This window comes from Rhopilema esculentum, chromosome 21 (assembly GCF_057945365.1).
Source record: "Rhopilema esculentum isolate cy_ngs chromosome 21, ASM5794536v1, whole genome shotgun sequence".
In the NCBI taxonomy this organism is placed as follows: Eukaryota; Metazoa; Cnidaria; class Scyphozoa; order Rhizostomeae; family Rhizostomatidae; genus Rhopilema; species Rhopilema esculentum.
In genome coordinates this window covers 11,644,063-11,661,040 of record NC_142835.1, presented here as the reverse complement: position 1 = coordinate 11,661,040, position 16,978 = coordinate 11,644,063, and the positions used below count along the sequence as shown (strand labels likewise).

The following is a 16,978-nucleotide window of genomic DNA, read 5'->3' as shown; positions in this document are numbered from 1 at the left end:
GTTGAGAGTCGATTTGCTTAAGCAGGTTAATCAGTATGGATACGATCTCAGCTTTTTGCACTTGATTGGTCATAATAATAATTGAAACTTTTCATTTTGAATTCCAGTCAAAACTACAATTACAAATCTCACTGTTACATAGGTAATTTGTAACTGGTTAACCTGTTTTCACAATATAAAACCATAACAATCGTGGTAATGAAAAAATATGTTGAAAGGTGAGTAGCTTTGGGTTAGTCCACGTTTTGTTCCTACAGCATAATATATAGTATGTGGTGCGAATGGAGATGCTGGAAAATTCGGAGTTTCTGTTGATGATCAATGGGAAAAAAGTCACACATATCGATGAAAGAGCTGCAGGAGTTGTTAAAAATTCCCAGTGAACTGATGGAAAGATTGACAAACGAAACTGATTTAAACTGACGTTTTAAGTCAGATATGAGGTTGGCATATTTCTTTGATTTTCTGTTAGTATTGCAGTTGAGATTTGTTTCAAAGCCTATGGCTGACTCTAAATCGTACAGACAGTTTTCCTTGGTTTTGTGAAGTAAGTCAGGGCGTAGTTGGTCTCCAGTTATGATAGAAGGGGAAAGAGAGCCTGGTAAATCAACGAGGAGAAAGAATCAATCTTTTGCTTTGAAGAAATTGGCTAGAAAGTTTATAGCAGAATTATGACGCCATGTGTAGCAGCTTTGGTCGAGGTGCACTTTGCAACCAGCAATAACGCGCAGAAGTGTTTCTTGAAGAAAACAGAATTCACAGTCAGGTGTTTGACTAAGGTTCCATTTGAACTGCTTTTTACGAGCTGGAGAGTGTTGTTATTTGTTAAGGGGTTGTGAAGATACTTGATGGTAGAGTTAAAGATATTAGTTGGCAGATTGATCTGTGTACTTGACCAAATACTGTTTTGCTTTTCCGTGAATGTGTTAGTAGGAAGGTAATTGTAACTTCCAGAGATGGTAAATTTTGAGAAAGATGTTCTTTGTTATCTGATTTGACAGACTTGATTGTTATTCTTTATTACACTGTTAGAAAGATCACACCTCTTTGCATGACAAGCTTGAAATTGAAGGAAAGGAACTCTGTATCCTCAACTCATTCATTTATAGGACTTTTAATGCTCAAAATATAAGTCTGCTAAACTGAGATATCTTATTCAAAAGATGAGTATTTTTGTCTCAATACGTTTTAGAATAGATTTCCAAATCCCTTTTTTCGAAGATGAACCAAGTAATGAATCGTTTAACCCACTTTTGTTAAATTATTTGGGAAAAATGTATTTTATCGTTGAAATTTTAAACAACTTATTCACCAGGCTTAAATTTTCCCTTTCAATTTAATTAAAAATTTCAGCCAATACTTCATTGTTTATGGCTTATATCGGATACATGTAGAGCGGAATCATTTACATAGCATACAACAAAGAATTGCGGGGAATTGGGAGATTGCGTCGTCTCGGATATGAGGTATGAGACCATGTTGAAAATGGATGTTAAAACCCGGGAATCGCAGCGTGTAGGGAAAAGGTCAGGTTGAAAAATCCGGTAAAAGGTGTGTGCACTGAATTATTTAGTTGACATTGAGAAAATATGGATTTTTGATTCGGTGGAATATTTCACTCGTCTAGACTTGGTAATCAGCACTTAATGTGCAACATGCATATTCAATTTCACATTATTCATTTCCCAGGGATTATTTAACTCTGGCTCCCCACACTCAATTCTTTATTCAAGTATGTGGGATCCAAGTTTGAGTCTTCCATTAAAACAAACAACATGGCTTAAAATCTTAAATAAAATCAGGTTAAATGTTTCAATTTGCTTAAAATTTTACTGAAAAAATGCAAGTAGGAGCTCTTTAATTGAAAAATTTGACATAGCTAATCTGAATTGAGTTTTCCTTTTTAAGAATTGACAAAGGTAAAGAAAAAATTTCGAGGCGCTTCTCAAATGGCCTACCTTCTTTTGAAAATCTTGTTTATAATTTGATGTCATTCCATAGTGTCAACTAAAGATTACTTTCTCTCAGACCCAGTCATTCACTCCGATCTGCTTATCTTGTATTTTGCTTGCTTTTCAAATATATTTTCAATCAGCCCTTCCAATTTTTGGCCTAAAAATCAAATTCGGTATCTTATTGACTCTCGTGAGGAATATACTCTTGATAGTTTCTGTTTTCGATCTTACTTTGCTTGCCCAATTTCTAGCTCATTCACTCTAACTAGAGTGTCTTTAATCCGGCAATTATAACTGATTAGGGGGTGATATCAGGTGCATCGGGGTCACTTTTGTGCTACAACAGCTCTGGTAGTGATATATGCTTCTTTTTCAATAAAAAAAAGAATTTATTTCAATTCGCGAATTATTCTTCAGCAATCATCCAGGCCCTTTACCCTGAAATTTCGCCAAATAAGGTGTGATGGGCTAAGCAAATATCAAATTGAACCTCACCCTGTGATAGCTACTTGTTCGTTCGTTAGACAGGTCTGTCTTTAATTTGTCTCTTGTTTGCCGGGCTGCCGCTTGATTTTTATAACCAATTGCCTTATTTTAGCATGATGACTTCTCGGAGTCACCTCAAAGAATGAAAATGTGATTAAGAGAACTGTGCGGGGTTTTCAGGTTTTCCTTCAACATGCCCGTCAAAGATACTGCGGTGTCTTGCCATAAGATTTTACGTTAGAAATGTTTGTGTATGAAACGGTAATCAAACCTGTAGAAAACCACATCTTCTCATTCTTTTTTCATTTATTTCGAACAAATGCAAAATCAAAACACAATTTAAAGAAATGATTCAGTATGAACACCACATAATGAAATGCAGTAATGTATTATACAAAGATTAATCAAAGGGACCACCAACAAAAGCCGAACACCTTTTAACAGTTCTAAATTTCAATAATTTTTCGGAATAGACAATAAACAGAATTAACGATGACTTACAAATAACTCGCCGTCTAGCTAGCACACTTATATGAACTTGAATATGGCACGTACGAGATATTTCGAATTGTTTCACACAAATATCGTAAAAATTGAAAAAAGACTCAAGATTTTCAGCTCATGCCAACATACTTGAAAGGTTCGCAAACGAACTAGGTTTTCGGGACATTCTGCTAATCCTCATCTTTTTATTGTGCAAAATTTGATAGAAAGACAATACTTTTTGAAAAATACAGAATTTTAGTGTACTTTATCAAAATAGATGTTGTAAATTGTCCAAACATTGCAGCTGTACCAATTTGCATGCTTTTTAATAAAAGGGCCCATCTTTCTACCAAGCTGAAAAAAGAAAACAATTTGCGCCAATCATGTTTCTCATTACTTCGTTTGAAATCTTTTAACAGAATAATAACTTGTTTTGCTAAAGCTTTTTCTTAGGAGTCATATCACTGGTATACATTGTACTATATTGTATTGTAGGTAAATTAGCATTTGAAAATCAGCATGATTAATTTGACAACCGTCCGTTTGTCTTTAAACGAAATTGCTACATAGTATTCACAAAAGCAACGCTCGACCAGTACTTTTGAACTGATCATCTTGGTAGAAAGACTCTAACCCCAAAAACACGACCTTGAGGGACAAAGGACGGTCTTTAGCCTCGATTAGCTATAACATACTTAACCAAAAGCTTAAGGCAAGGGTCTTTCCTTAAAGTTGGTATTGTGTTGTGTAAAAGACTGAGCCTTATACGAAATCGTTATGGGTCGACGACAAGGCTGCTTTTGAATTCTGAAATTTGCTTCAAGTGAGATCTTTGATAATTTATTTTAATGTAAGATTGAATTATTCCGTTTGCACTGAAAAGATGAGAATGTCTTTTCAGAGCCTTATAAAAACAAAGGAAGCTGGAAAAAATTGCAAAGAAAGTTGGTACTAGTAAATTGTGTCGTGACAGGCTTCTAAGTTCAGCCATTTTAGATTTTGGTTTAGAAAGTTCCCAGCATTTCGTTAGAAGATAAGTATTTTGATTCCACCACCAGATGAAATTTTTCGACCTTTCATACTTCCCAAAGCCAATCTCATGTCCAAATTTTAAGTTAGTTAATTTAAGATGGGATACTTGACTAAATTGATGAGTAAGCACATTATCTTGCTTCTTAGATTCTTAAGAAAATAACTTAAACAATTGGCATAAAGGTTTGGTTAGCTGAGTTTTTTTTAAAAAAAAGCAAGGCCTGCTTGGGTGTTGGGCTTTGAAACTTACCTTGTCATCTAACCCTCTTTAACTTTAGTCCTCAACACACAGGAACTGAAATAAAAACACACATATTTCAGTACTAAGAAATTCTTCTGTTGCCGCTGCCGGCCTTGCGTTTTGTTTATTTTCGGAAGGAAATTTTTAAAAATGCGTTTTAGTCGACAAAGCCCTATTGGAAACGTGTTCTCTCTCACGCATCTTATACTTGTTTGCTGTTTTGAAGTTACATTTTGCAAAGAAGCAATACAGCGCAAAGCTATTTATTCCTCACTGTTTGACCAAACTGCGACGGCTGTTGCCTATTTTGGTAAATGCGACGTCGAGCAAGGCTGTGCAAAGCTATCTATTCCTCACTGTTTGACCAAACTGCGACGGCTGTTGCCTATTTTGTAAATGCGACGTCGAGCAAGGCTGTGCAAAGCTGACGATGCCCGCAATGCGTGTAACTGCAAAACGCTTTCAGTGCATCTGACTTCATAGAAAGCTTTAGGTATTTTTCGGTTAATACCTTGAAGCTTAACTGCGATTGACAGAGAAAGCAGAGATCTTCCCGTATTAGAAAAGTCAACAAACGACAATGCTGTTGCGTTCTCAAATAAATAAATGCATGCAAATCCAAGAAGATTGGGTGATTCCAACTGAAAATGTTTGTTTCTTTGTTCCACGCTTTCATGATAAGGCAAAGTGGCCAAATGGTTTATTTGGCAGGTGTTGGCTTCCATTTTTGGTTTGACTTTAGGTTTGACAAATGATTTCGAGATTCACCTCATATAGGTACTATGTGGCAACAATTTGAACTGGTCACTCCTTGTCATAATGCTGTTGGTCCAGCTAATGCTTCATCAGAAAGAGGCATTCATCCTACTTAAGATTTGTAAAGGAGAGCAAGCCTTTTCGTTTTTAATAATCACGCGCCTATGAAAAATTAACCTGACTTTGAAGCAGCTTTTGACCTAACTTGTTCCTTATCAGAAAATGCTGCAATGTATGCACTGGTAGGGTCGACATGGCTCTGGAAATTTTTACGTTCTGGGCCATTCGTTGCCTTGCTTCACGTCTGCTTCATACCAAGAAAAAGCTAAGGACAATGAACACTATCTCCTGCACTGCCCACAGTTTGATTTGATGCGTACAGATCTCTTTGGTCAGCTTTCAGAAACCCCTGCCCTTGACATTAATGATATGGAAACAACAGCCTTGTGCGATCTCCTTTTATATGGCAGTTCACGATTGAATATAATTAGCAATAGGATGATCATGGATGCCACTATATCATACATTAAGACTACTCAACGCTTTAAGTGAAACCCCAAACAGCAGTTACCCCCCCCCCCTTTTAGTTTTGTTGTATATATTCTTTGTAAGGGATTGTTTATTGTAAGTGTCGCTCGTAGTGGGAACACGATGACCTTGGGTCTTTTCCCGCTATGAGGGGCACAGTTGAATGTAAATATTAGAGTTGTAGTTGTTTTAAGTTGATAAAAAAAAAAAAAAAAAAAAAGCAAAGAGGCTTTTAGAAGTGGATTTGTCGAAGCACGAGCATAAATATTTGCAAAATGTTAGTGGTTCATGAACATGATGAGCGCTTTCTTTGAATTTTTCCCCAGATCTTACTTCCATCAAATGGTAATGTTGCATAACTTGGACAAATCTATATTGGGTGCTTTGTGATGTCACAAAATTCACATTCGTCTTTTCAGCGCGTGGGATACTCGGCACTTGTAAAAATGAACTCTCATCTGTTAAAGGGCCTCTCCAGCGAAAATTTTTTTTTTGATTTAAAGGTTAGCATCTGGTGCGTGTATTATGGCAAAGTCGTTGTTTTTGCAAAATTAAAATTAGTTATAAGGCTTTAAAGCTGCACCTTTCCGAGAAAAAACGACAAAAGCCGAATCAGTTTGGTATTGGGACCACTATTTCTAGCGGTGCCCCTATCTTAATATTTAATGATAGACGAAGGGTAAGATGGAGACTCAGAGAAAAATCACCATTATGTGTAACTATTTTGTATCAAATTCATCAGTATTTTATTTCACCTTTCCGCTCCACTCCAACCAACTAACTTATTTCGAGTTACAACATACACTGTGCTCTTTATAGAAGGATCGAAACACTAGATGACGCGGAAACAATGCAAAACGATTTAAACAAGCTTTGTGCATGGAGCCATCGTTGGAATATGAAATTTAACGTAAGCAAATGCTATTCTATGACAATTACGCTAAAAAGGAGAACCATTCAAAGTGAATACTAAATCTCTGAGGTACCTAATGAAAAAATTGAATCTTATAAATATTTAGGCATTTATATCAGCAAAGATTTACGCTGGAATAAGACTGTTGATCAAATAGTAGGTAAAGCGAATAGATCTCTTGGTTTGATTCGGAGAAACATTTTTAGAAGTCCACGCCAGGTGCGTGAAAAACTTTATTTCACGCTGGTGCGCCCTCACCTTGAATACGCATGCGAAGTGTGGTCACCGCATACTAATGAACTGAAACAACGAATCGAAAAGGTCAAAAGAAACGGAGCTCGTTTTGTTATGGGAGAGTACCGTCAGCGATCTAGCGTGACAGATTTATTGCAACAACTGAAATGGGACTCACTTGAATCTCGTAGATTTCTATTCCAACTGAAATATGTTCATAAAATTTTTACAAATCATGTTGCTTCGGACCCAAACGTTTTCTTTTCCCCTGCAACTTGTTCAATGACAAGAAACTCTAACTTATTGAAGATCATGCCTAAATTCGGAAGGGTTGATGCTGTTAGGTTTTCATTTTTTTATTCGATCGTTTCTGTATGGAATAGCCTGCCAGAAAGTATTGTAATGCAAGCAAATTCGGATACCTTTTACAACCTATGTCGAAATCACCTTAGTAAATTTTAAAATTTTAATGTTTTAGTTGACTGGGCAGACATTTGTATGACCCAAAGGGTTATTAAATGTAAATGTAATGATGATGATAATGATGATGATGATCACCTGCGTATAATTAATCAAAATTGACACTTCAGTTGTTCTCCAGAAACGATGAACAACTAAAGGCTTCAGAATTGGGGTCTGAAATGCTCAAACTAAAAGCCGGTGCAAAATTTTTGATGACGTCATAATGAAAATTCTGATGCCAGCAAATCATGCCTAAATATACATCAATTGAAAGCTTGCAACAAGATGAGTCGAAGTATGTAACTTGCGTCAGAAATAACACTCCAGTAAAGAGCTAGCGATGATTTTGTCTGACTTTTACCGCTAAATGACGTCATCAGTCCTGTGACATCCAAGCATTTTCAAAAAAGTCACCTGGTAGATTATGAAAGCCTGGACTCCCTACTACAAGAATCTGTCGAGAAAGCAAACAATAGCTTGAATGTCAGATTGTCAATACTCTTGTCTGGAACAGGAACCGGAAGATTTTGTACAAGCGGAACCAAACAAGCCGCAAGTTGAATTAGAGCCATTTGGTACAGGTTCGAAACCAATTTGAGCAGAATTTGAGGATGATTTGAGCAGGCTCGGAGTAAACTCTGTATTCTGTTGGAAAAGATTGAGCAAAATGGAGAAGAATTTGAAAGAGAATAACACAGTGTGGCGAAAATGTCTCCCCTTTCTTTTTGTATTGATGGTGGTAAACATATCCATACTGCTGGCTGTTTTCTTGACTATGAAATCGCAATGGAATGAATGTGATACTCTCAGGGGCGAAATGGATACTTTAAACAAAGACATACAAGTGATTAAACACCAGATGAAGGGCTTTTCAAATGGCTACATCGAAGGTAAAGGAAATTTCGCATAACTTAAATAATTTTTTTATATACAGGGCACCAGGGTATCAGAACCAGGAAATTTAGAGCGCGTTAATAGAAAGTCAAGCGGAGATCGAGAAAAAAACTCAAGTAATAAAATAATTAATTCTTGATAAAGCTTGATCCTTGCACTATTTTTAAATCATTTCTTTAATTTCAGCGATTTTGAGCCTTAATATTCTTGTGGGCTATATTCTTGTATAGAAAGAGAGTATGATACTCCTTCAATATTTTGCTTGTGTTCCAGGCCCCTAACTTGAAAATAGAGGTCTGGAGCACATGCCATAAAAACTAAGCAGACTTTGCGGTAATGATTTTGAGATTTATTTGGAAGAATTCAAATCCGTGCCTCCTTAGGTAAAAGAGTGCCCTTTGTCCAATTTCCCTAAAGGTTTACGGAAAAAGCAGCAACTGCAATAACGGTTTTCGTAAGGAAACACAAAAGTAAACTATTACAAACGAGCTTCTTTGCAAACGAGCTTCTTTGCAAACGAGTTTCTTTGCAAACGAGCTTCTTTGCAAACGAGCTTCTTTGCAAAGGAGCTTCGTTAATAATTATTTTCCACTGTGTGACTCATAAGCGCGACCTTTTTCCTAATTGTGCGAGTCATTCTGCTTTACGTGCGATTTGTTTTATTTCCTGTGAATGAAATTACTGCTATCGGTACATTGGAAGGGGCCAGCGATAACTTGTTGGAGGCCCTAGGCCTAGGTACATCCGAAAGAAGGGGTTTCCCTGCGAGCATAGCGAGCAGAAAATTTTTGCGACCGATCCTTTAGATAAGCTTAAAAACATTTTAGAATATTTCTTGCAGTGATTTTCTTACAATAATTTAAAACATTTTACCATTTTTAAGGCATGCTTTTAGTGCGTTTTATTAATTCTAGTCTTAAAAATGGATTCGTGACTTTATAAGGCCCCATAGACCTATTGTTTATTGGAAATTAAACAATAACAGGATTTATCACACTTTTTTTTCTTCAATTTCTTTCCTTTCTTTCCTTTAATTTTTTAAAAAAAGCTTTTTGCGAAAAAGTTGGGGGGCTATAGCCCCCAGCTTCCACCTCCCACTTTCAGAATGCATTCCTAGGGGCAATCCGGAAGAAATTGTGAACTCCGGTGGTTTGATGCCTATTTTGGTTTGATAACGTCATCAGTCAATTTGCTGATATCAACAAAATAGAATTTGTTATGCAGCAAATGAAAGCTCCTTCTTAAAGCTATCCGGACATGCTACACCTGATATCAAAAGGGGAGGGGGAACGGGAGAATGGAACAGCGTGGGAACAGCATACAAATAAACACGATAATCCCGACCCAAAACAATTAGATACACCCATCTGAGTCAAGGGGCCCACACTTTCGTGCAGAAGCCCAAACTACAGAACTCCTTCTTCTCTATTATTCCCAATGGCATCAAAGAAGCGCAACAGGACTTAAGTGCCAATTTGAAGCATGACAATTGACATCCTAATGAGAATAATACGAATAAGCTAAAATAAGAACCACTAGAGACATCAAATTCCACAACATCTCTCGTGAAATTTACTCTGATAAAATTTCATTCGATCAGCAGTTTGATTAGAGAAGACAAAGTAGTATCATAAAATTGAACTATCTCCAGCTCCTAAAAGAAGTGAAGATTTGTCTCATAGCAAGGGCTGTAGCCGAACTTTAAACTTTATTAAAGAATTGCAGTGTTCATAACTTTACTCTTTTCAAGGTGGCCTCAACAAGAAAAAACATGTCAGGCAGATTCGGGGCATTTTGAAAGAAGATGGCACGACCTCTTTCCCATCTACTGAACAAGATTTGAATTTGCTCCTGTATCGTCTTCAATTGTCAATAGATCTCCTTCGTGATGGCAAGAAAAAAGCTAGTAGCGCATGCCCAAAAACAGTGCTTTGTAGGGAAGGCAAGAGGGGCCCAAGAGGAAAGGCTGGTCCCAAAGGGGCTAAAGGTACACGTGGAGAGCCAGGAGGTAAAGGTCCTCAGGGGAACCAAGGAGAAAAGGGAGAGCGAGGGGAAGCAGGACCAAGAGGTCCACCAGGCCTTTCTGTTGAAAAGCCACGCATATCTGAACACCCTAGAGATGTAACTGTGGTAAGAGGTTCAAGTGCAACTTTCAAATGTAAAGCAAGAGGGTATCCCCAGCCAGAAATCAAATGGTACCACAATAACGTTCTGGTATCGAATGACGAGAGAAAGCATCTCACAGACAATGGAAAAGTTTTAAAGATGAGGATGATCACAGTGGATGACAAGGGTGAAGTCACATGTATAGCTGTAAACATATTGGGAAATTCATCCTTCTCTGCTAACTTAAAGGTCCACGGTAAGTATTTCAACAATACGTTTAGCTGTTCTGGACACTGATATTACTAATATTAGCAATAGACAGATGAAGGTGGTGGTAGAGGATGCTTGAATATGAAGATATGTTAGCCAAGGGGAATATAGATAGCAAATGTCTAAGGCAGGCAAAGAGCTAGGAAAAACTGGGTTAAATCAATGATCCCGGCGCAAACTTAACTCGGGGTTGGGGTAATCTGATTTAAACTTCTCCGGGTTTGTCGTTAAATGTTGTCGTTAAATACTCGTACAACCTGTCTTTATTCAAAACTAAAATAAACAAGCTTGATCTTCCCTCTCTCTTTTCCTAATCCCTCCTCACATTCCCTTTTCATGGCTTAGCAATAGGCTCTTAAGCTTTTCCCTAGCATTAACAACTAAAAAAGTGTTTTTCAATGATTTAATAAATTATTTATCACAGCAATACAATGTGATTTCTAAGGCGTCTTAACCACTTTGCAATTCTTTACACTAGATTTTCATACAAATTAAGCAACATTAAAGCAACTTTTGGTACTTAAACTGTTAAATTTTTATAGGCAATTTTAAACGTTTGTGTTCAAATTCCCAAATATGTTTCAAAGCTCATAGGTATAAAATTACAGAAGGTCATTAGAGCGAGAGAGATAGAGGGAGAGAGAGAGAGAGAGAGAGAGAGAGAGAGAGAGAGAGAGAGAGAGAGAGAGAGAGAGAGAGAGAGAGAGAGAGAGAGAGAGAGAGAGAGAGAGAGAGAGAGAGAGAGAAAGAAAATTTATTTAAAGCCATCAGTTTTTGAGATTTATTTTGCATTCTTACTTTTTACTTTTCTAATTACTTTGCGCTGTAGTTCCACCGAATGTCTCTGTTAAGAGCAGAGGAATCGTAGCATACGAAGGCAAAAATGTTGAAGTGACGTGTTTAGCTCTTGGAGTTCCAAAACCAACCATTATTTGGCGACGGCAAGGAGAAGGAAGCCTGTTGCCTCCAAGTGAGACCCTGATGTTGAAAAATGTGACAGCATCAGATATTGGAACATATGAATGCACTGCAAAAAATGAAGCTGGCACATCAAAAATTGCTGTAGTACTTTTTGTTGTAGGTATGTAGCACAAATATCAGTCCTTTTGTTGTTGATGCCATTGGTGACGTCAGTTGCTATTGTTATTACGCATGTTACTTAGATTGGTACTTTTTCTTTAAATTACCAGCGCTAAATATAATAGAAATCAAATATAACCGATGTTGTTAACATATTCTTTGCAAAGATTACAAGTACAATTAAACGATGTAAATTCTGAGATTTTTTTCTTGAATATTAATAAAGTAGTGGAGTACTTTTTCTCATTTGGAATTGAGTTCCATATTTGGCTACATCTGTATGATACGGTATTAAATCTATATATTTTGTAATGTGGCTCCGCTGTTTTGAATTGGGAGTTTCTTAAGTAATATGGGCATTCATTTATGGAAAATATTTCATCCATAAAAAGTGGATTCAATCCGTTAAATGTTTTGTAAATTTCTATCGCAAGATATTATAAATTTTTCTTATGAGAAGTTATTGTTTTATTCTTTATTAAAAGTTGTTCAAAAGTTGATTCATAATCATCATGAGCTATTCTCATTGCTCTTTCATGAATCCGGTTGATTCGATTATTACTTTTCCTACTGCAAAACATCCAAATAAGAGGACAATAATTAAAATATGATAATATGAACGTTTTCATTAAAAGAATTTGCTTAGATTTGTCCATATACGAAGCAATCCTGGCTGGAGCGTTTACCTTTTTCCCAGCTTCTTTACAAAAAACTTTAATATGTTCTTCTAATCTAAGTTGATGGTCCAGTGTTACTCCCAAAAGTTTAACATTCTTACTTTCTATTATAGTAGAACCATTTATTTGAATTTTAGATTCCTCTAAATTGGATCGATTGGCTTTAAATGTTATAAGCTTGCTTTTATCGCCATTGAGCACCAAAAAATTTTCATAAAACCATTTATTAAGAATAGCGGCTTCCGATTCTAAGTCGTCAGTTAGTTCATTCATATCAGTACTTGACAGCCAAATTGTATTATCGTCTGCATAGTTACATAAGTTGCTTTTGTTCAGATGCAGAAAAATATCATTTATGTAAATATTGAAAAGCAACGGGCCTAAGATTGATCCTTGAGGAACTCCTTGCTTTGTTTCCATCCAATCACTAAAATCTGAGTTTATTTTTACTCGTTGTACCCTTTTATCTAGATAACTATACATAAATTCCATTGCGTTGTCGCTGAAGCCATAAGATTTCAATTTGGCTAGTAGAAGTATATGGGGTAAACAATCAAATGCTTTTGATAAATCCATGAGCACTGCACCAGCCACATCTTTTTTATCCAGGCACTTTTTCAGACCTTCAATAAGTCGTAATAAAGCATGTTGTGTGCTATAACCTTTTCTGAATCCACAAAGCAAAGGGAACAGTTTAACAATGATGTAATTGTAGATTTGATTGAATATTATTCTCTCAAATACCTTTGAAGCTGAGGGGAGCACACTTATTGGTCTATAATTCTCTTTACTAGTTGAATCTCCTTTTTTGAAAATAGGGCACACATTAGCCATTTTCATAAGAAAGGGAAACGTTTTATCAGAAATAGATCGATTGAATATTTCAGCTAGTGGTCCAGAGACAACGTCTATTACCATTCTAAGAACTTTTGGGGGATGTTATCGGCTCCTGTTGATTTGTCTTCCTTTAGGTTGTAAATTATCTCTCTTACCTCCTTGGAAGTTACATTTTCAAAGTTAAACTTGGGAAATTGATCAAACGTTTCCTTGATTTTTAAAATACTACGGTGGTTTTCAAAGCATTTCAATTGATCTAATAGTGACGAGGCTGTCCTTTCGTCAGACGTCTGTTGCACATTATCAGATAAAGGTCGGGCTATATTGAGGCTTTCAGTAATATTTACGAAGTGATTGTTCAACGTCTGTGCAACTATTTTGTTGTCAGACAGGATTTCGTCGTTCTCTATCAGTATGATTTTATTTGCTTTTGCATTTTTATCATTTAATAAAGGCTGGATAGTTTTCCAGAATTTTTATTATCGTTGACGAATTTAACATCTAAATTTTCGAAATATCTTCTTTTAGTGCGTCTAATTAATTTAACACATCTATTTCTGACTTTTTTGTACCTCTCCCTATTAGAAACTGTTTTATTTTTGTTGGGCACTCTTTTTGCCTTAGATCTCAGCATTATCAATTTTCTTATATCTTTATTCATGAAAGGTGCATTGTTTGCTCTTACTAATTTTTTCTTCGGAGGGGCATGTTTATCGAGAATTGAAATCAGAGTTTGATTGAAAACATCGTACGATACATTTTCTTTAGGTATTTTAGCTAAATTAAATTGAAGATCCTCGTTAAATTGATCGGTAGAAAAAGTTTTATAGCATCTGTATGAAATAGAAGTTGGTTCAAATTTAACGAATTCAGTTTTTAGTACAGTATAGGTTAGCTTATGGTGGTCAGACAAACCTGTCTCATATGTACCTGTATTTTATAGCTGTATTTCTTGTTTGTTAAGATCAAGTCATAGCATTTAGGCGGGTTACTTTTGTAGCATGTTGGCTCTTTCATCAGATTATATAGATCATAGTTTCCCATGAAATTTTCTATGTTAGAAGAACCAGGTTCCATATTAAAGTCCCCAAGTATTAGAATTCTTTCATAGCTTCGTGAATAGAAATCCAATAACGTACCTAATTCATCAAGAAAATAGATGCCATTTTGGTTTGGAGGGTGATAGATTCCAATAATTATCCATTTTTGTTTTTTGAAATTAACTTCAACGAAAATAGTTTCTATATCATTTACTGAAATGGTACTTGTATATTAACGCCTGTTTTAAGATACTGACCGCACATCGCTCATTGATTTAAATGTAACTATGTCTTCTTTAAAGACGTAACACTTTGTTACATCATAAAAAGTACGGTGTCAAAAGATTTGCCCTCCCCCAACATTTTCTCATCGAACTTAGACTGAATACAAAATCAGGGGGGGGGGAAGAATACGTGTTATCTATCAGTATATATTACAGAATTTTATCATAAAAGGACCGTTTATGCAAGAAAATATATGAACTTGAAACTTTCGTTATATGCAGTGAAATTTTACAATGCTTAAACAATGTACACTGCGCAAAGACAGGATCATCAGAATTTGAATTCTATTTTGAGAGGGAACATTTTACGAATATTCAGTTGTTTGTTGATCCGTTTAATCAAAGTCTGCACGAATATTTTTGATTTGCATATGATTTGGATAAAAAAGATTCCCTTTCCTCAAGTTGATTCGCCTTGCTTTACCAGTTGTACGTAACAAAGATAATAGTGAGACAAACTGACAGGAACGAATTGCAATTGTTCTTCTCAAAATACAAAATACATTTTTAGTCTGATTTCAAAACAATAAATCAGGTTGGTGAAGATCAGAAATTCTCTAAGAATGATAATGAGGCATGACTTTCACCGATTTTTCATCTTTTTATCCATGTGACTTTTTGAGCAGACAAGACAAGGGTAACTTTTACGTAAAATTTGAGGAACACTCATCAAACTTGCATTGTGTCAGTATATCGCATTTCCAACAATTTTTTTCTGAAGAGCAAAATAGGAGCAAAGTTTTGATCTTTCTTTGCTAAAGTAAAACGTGTGATATCGACAAATAGCGATCTTTTATCAATCATTCCCAACTTCAATGTTGCTAGCTGCTTCTTAAACACCAACATTCTTTTAACCATCCAACCACTATGTCATCCACTAGGTATGAAAGATAGCTGCCAAGAGTTATTTGCAAATGTTCCAAACTCTGGCAGTGGTGTTTACAGGCTCAAATCAGGAAACCATTACTGTTACATGAATCAGCTTGATAATTGTGGAGGCGGTGGATGGACACTGGTGATGAAAGCTGATGGATCAAAGGTCAGTATGAACTGCCGTATAATAACCCGGGCGCTTATTTCAAAATTGAAAAAAATTCATGATGCGGCGTTAACATCTTCTAATCGCTAAACTTTTCATTTGATTTTTGAATAATCAATTATGTACCGCTTAGTTGATAGAATTTACGTTGGAATTGCAGTTCTCGCAGAAAATCATTTCCTGGGGAATGAACAGCCCCGCAATTCTAATTTCCTAGCTAGCCAGGTTTTAATTTTCTCATCATGCCATTACAGAGTACATTCCAAGCTTCTGCAGCGTACTGGACAACGGATAATGTTTATCAAACCAATGGATTGGTCAGTTCGCCATCTGATGTGATAGAGGCAAAGTTTCCAGCATTTAATTCACTTAAGTTTAAAAAAATTTGCATCGGAGTGAAGAATGGAAATAAAGTACAATGGCAGCGCATTCCGGTCGCAGGCGACTCTTTGCGGAAAATTTTTCAGTCCGAAAGTTTTATTCCAACAAATATCGGGAGAGGCAGATGGAAGAGTCTGGTAACGAGTTCATCATTGCAACATCATTGTAATCGAGAAGGGATCAATGTGAAGAATAATCTTGGTCATATGTTGGCAAGAATTGGAATTATTGGTAATAATGAAAATGAATGTAACACACCTGACTCAGCACTGGGCATTGGTTTGCAAGAAACAAAGATCGGATGTGATGGCGAACAGGGGCCAGTATCTAGTGGAAACTTTGCATTTTGCTTACCGGACAATGGCGTCAAGGCCGTGCCAAGAACAACCTTCATTCTGATTCAGTAATTCAGTAAATAAATAGTAATTACATATAACTGACGAAGTTGCTAGATGTCTTGACACTTGAGATAGTAGGGTTAACATAGGAGTGTACTGTCAAGTGAGGCAAACTTGTTTGCTTCCGTCATTTTAAATTGTGGCGAAAGCGAGCTGCAATAGGGTTCAGTATGGAAAATTGCTTGTTTTAAGGACTGATTTTCTCGTGACAACTATTTCAGTGCCTTTTCTGATTCAGGTAGTTAGAGGAGATATGAATCAACAACGCATAACAGTTTTTTGGGGTTTTTAAAGAGAATTTTAAAAATTATGGCTCTCTTAGTTTACGCAGTTACGGGGGGAATATGGCAGTTGCCTGTCGTGTTTTCATGAGTTGAAAAAGTATGTGCTTGCAATTTTTATCTTCAATGATGATTAGAAATACTTTTTGAATTTATTATCTAATGATAGAGACCATTTAAATATATAAGTTTTGAATTTTTCTGCCTGTCATTTAGAACCTAATATGGCATGAGTTGTCAAATTGAATTTGTAGAAATGAAATTTTATATGGATTAATTTTCTTTCTTCTTGATAAGGCAGAATTGGTAATCTTTGTCATGGCTAAACATTGTCGCTAGATCCATTTTAAAACAGATAAATCATCATTTTCTGGAATTTCGTTGAGACAGAAAACACCGCAGCAAGCACCGCGACTGTAAATGCTTGGAATTTGCGAATGACGGCTTATATTTCCAATATTAGCATCAATTCATAAATTTAAGTGCAGTATAAGGCCACTCACCAAATTTCACATCGATATTCGAAAGAGAAGTGAACGAAATCAATCCTCACTTTAAAGGCTGGTAGATCATCCCCAAACTATTCATCCAAATCAAC

The 16,978-nt window shown here is 36.1% G+C and overlaps 1 protein-coding gene across 1 annotated transcript; it reads left to right on the top strand.

The window, feature by feature from the left end:
* Window positions 1–7,644: 7,644 nt before the first annotated feature.
* On the top strand, window positions 7,645–16,655 carry LOC135684409 (uncharacterized). Its single transcript, XM_065199961.2, has 5 exons — window positions 7,645–7,983; window positions 9,738–10,349; window positions 11,193–11,444; window positions 15,163–15,320; window positions 15,575–16,655. Exons 1-5 carry the CDS (start codon window positions 7,761–7,763, stop codon window positions 16,106–16,108), a joined length of 1,779 nt encoding a protein of 592 aa, XP_065056033.2. The 5' UTR covers window positions 7,645–7,760; the 3' UTR covers window positions 16,109–16,655.
* The last annotated feature ends 323 nt before the right edge of the window (window positions 16,656–16,978 follow it).